General features: G+C 42.6%; 1 protein-coding gene across 1 annotated transcript; it reads right to left on the reverse strand.

Annotated features, from left to right (window-relative positions):
• Nucleotides 1–1392: 1392 nt before the first annotated feature.
• On the reverse strand, nt 1393–2004 carry LOC140911963 (interferon beta). The gene has a single exon (XM_073346121.1). It carries the CDS (start codon nt 2002–2004, stop codon nt 1393–1395), a length of 612 nt encoding a protein of 203 aa, XP_073202222.1.
• Nucleotides 2005–3072: the final 1068 nt, after the last annotated feature.

The following is a 3072-nucleotide window of genomic DNA, read 5'->3' on the forward strand; positions in this document are numbered from 1 at the left end:
GGGGCCGGGGCTCCACTGCGGTAGCGGTGGACGGAGTCCTAGGCCCTTCAAATCACCCCCGAGCTCCGGGACACCCAGCCGCCTCTGCAGCTGGTAGCCCGAGATTTAAAGACCTGGGATTTAAAGGCTGGGCCTCTTCCGATTGAGGCCACACCTCTTCTGGTTTTGGCCTACCCTCTGCTCAGGACTCTGTCATACCGGTAAGTCCTTTAAGTTACTTTCACCCCTGGATGTAGGAAATCTGTTGGAGGATCTCCTGGATGTCCACTTTGGCAGTCTCTTTCTGGGTTTCTCTGGGCGTGAGAAAATTTTGGGGCCATGTTAGGTGTCTTTCTTCATTCTGCCTTTGCAGGAAAATTATCCTTCTTTTTTTTTGGAAATTGTCCTGGTTCATATTTCTTATGCCAAAGCGAAGCCTGTTACAGTAAAGAGGTAAGATTTCATTTTTAAAAGCAGCCCAAGGCAAATTCGGAGCAAACGTTTAATACCAATGATTAAGAAATAGTAAGGTTTTTCTCCTTCGGTTCAAATACTACGCTGTCTTCTGCAATATTTTCAGCAAAATCTTCTGTTTTACATTTTCTCATGTGAATAAATCAGTCTTGGTAATGGCAAGAAGGCTATAAATAGTGCAGTTGAAGTTTGGCAGTTTGCTTAATTCAAGATGGACTGATAGGAGTCTTGAAAGCTGCTGATTCGAGAATCAGTTTAGAGACGAAGGACTCCAGTGGAGGTGCAGTTTCATTCAGCTGTTTTCATAGCATCATTACTGGAAGCATCACGTGCTGGAATGAAAAAGGGGACTGGTTCAAACATGGAGAGATTCAAATGCCAAATAGAGGCCATCTTTTTCTAACCAGATGTCAAATCCTAAATCCTGAGCCTTAGTGCACTTGTCATCTTGTCACAATTTGTTGTTACTAAAGCTGTTGAAGTTAGGGGTAAACAAAAGAAAGAAAAGCAGAATAAGAACCCTCGGCCGTCCCTATGTCCAAAATGAGTTGATGGGATAGAAGTGTGTGAACACAGACCCCCCGTTTTCTGGTGTCCTAACTGGAATGTTGTCTTACGAGGCAGTTGTTGAAAGGGGGCTTCTCACTGTTCTTTTCCCCAACTTAGACACTTACTGGTCAAAGTTCTATTTGGCATAGTTAGTTATCACTTAACAATATTTTGTCTTTAGTTAGCAGTTATGATATATTTGTATATTTTTCATATAGAATATTGTGTGTGGTAGAGAAGCACTAAATTATATGCTACTCTGAAAAGATTTGAGCATGCGTTTGAAATAGCTGTATGCATAAAATTACTATGGGAGAAAGATTGGGCCCGACGTATTAGGTGTTATAACCCTATCACCCATCTTTCACCAGCTGTTTTATTCAAATAATATCATTTGAGTTTTTCTAGGAAAAAAGAAAAGATGGTACCTTCATTTTCAAGTCTCTTGGTGAGTTTGTTGAGCATGAGGAAACATCTGGGTATTTCCACACGGATGATCTCCCAGGCACACCGGCTGTATTGCTTTTCTTTCAGGAAATCCTCTATTGTCTGGAAGAATCTCTTCAGTTTGAGGCTGGTGAGCAGGAGGGTCTCATTTCCTGGGTAGGTTACCTCCTTTTCCATCTCAGCACTCAAACACATCTCCAGTTTCTCAATCTGCTGGTGAAGTCCATTTTGGAATTCCTTTATGGAAGTCCCATTCCAGGCAGCTTGGGTGAGATTGTTGTTAAAGATATGGAAGAGCTCTTGGAGGATCTGCTGGATGGCTACCTTGGCATTCTCTTGGTGGGACAGTTGGAGCTTGAGGATATCTCTGGGCTTGAAAGCTATCCCTTCATTTAGACATTGGAAGGGAAAGTTGCCACCCATTTTCTCCAGATGCTCTAAACTCTCGCTGTTCATTCTGGTTTGTAGAACATGCAGCCTGTTACAGTCCAGACATGAAATTTCACTGGAGAAGTGCAGCATGAGGCAAAATTGCAGCAAACTCCTGCTGATCATGATGATGTCTTAGATTCCCTGTGTTTGTGTAGAACTTGAGCAACTGGTGTCTGTTCAAGGTGTTCTGTAAACTTTTGTGTTTTCGACCCCTGTCTCTGAATTTAAGCATTCTGTCGGAAAAGATTTTTCTTTCATCACTTTCTACTTTTCAGGGTTTTTTCAGCTTGAGGTTTTTACTTTTGGTTTCCTTCTTTTTAGTTAGTGGAAGTGAACAAGTCATTCGAAGAACCAAATCCCAGTTGGTAACTACTTTAATCTTACTGAACCCCAACATTTCTTTCCTTCGGTCCTCCCTGCCCTCTTAGATAACGAAAATGTAAAGAGTAAGAAGAATATGATGATGAACAGTGTCGTCCAGTTACAGGTTAGAGTAGGGACCTGTCTGTTTGCTCCCAAGTTCCTGTAGTTAGCACTGCTCGGCAGGTCTGAATGTCTGTCACATCAGCAAGACTATCCATGCTTTTAAGTGATAACAGTGAATTTTGGCAGATGGGGGGAACTACTGCAGAGCTTCTTTTTGCTAGACTCTGCAAATAACAGCAGTGAAGTGATGTGTAAATCTGCTGTTCCTTCACTTTGCCAGCAGGTGGCAAACTTTCCCTTTCTGGTGTGGCACTCAAAATCAGAAAAGCCTGCTATGCTCTGGCTGTCTCATTCCTTCCTTCCAGCCTTTGAGAGGGAGTAATACTATAGGGACCTCTTAATATTTGATAAGCCTGAAAAGAATTCCTGTGGGAGATTGGGGCCAGAGAAGTCTCTATTAATCTCTCGCAATTTCCTGGCCATTTGAAATATGAGAGATGAAAAGCCATGTGTGTAGGCCAATACCAGAGGATGGACAGAGAGCACTGAGAAACTGTGAGGTTTACTTAAGAACCTGATACCAGTTGTGAAAAGCCCAAGGAACAGGTACAGTTGAAGGGTGTGAACATGCTGTCTTCTCGGGCAGTTCTGAGTAGTTCCCAGTGATGTAGTGTAGTGACATGGAAGGGAGTTGTCCAAAAAGATTGTAAAAAGAAAAGGAGTACTTGTGGCACCTCAGAGACGAACCAATTTAGTCTCTAAGGT

The sequence above is a fragment of the Lepidochelys kempii genome, chromosome 5 (genome assembly GCF_965140285.1).
Source record: "Lepidochelys kempii isolate rLepKem1 chromosome 5, rLepKem1.hap1, whole genome shotgun sequence".
In the NCBI taxonomy this organism is placed as follows: Eukaryota; Metazoa; Chordata; order Testudines; family Cheloniidae; genus Lepidochelys; species Lepidochelys kempii.

Bases quoted from the DNA above. Each gene is read 5' to 3' on its own strand.
- LOC140911963 (XM_073346121.1), bottom strand. From the start codon at position 2,004: ATGATCAGCAGGAGTTTGCTGCAATTTTGCCTCATGCTGCACTTCTCC.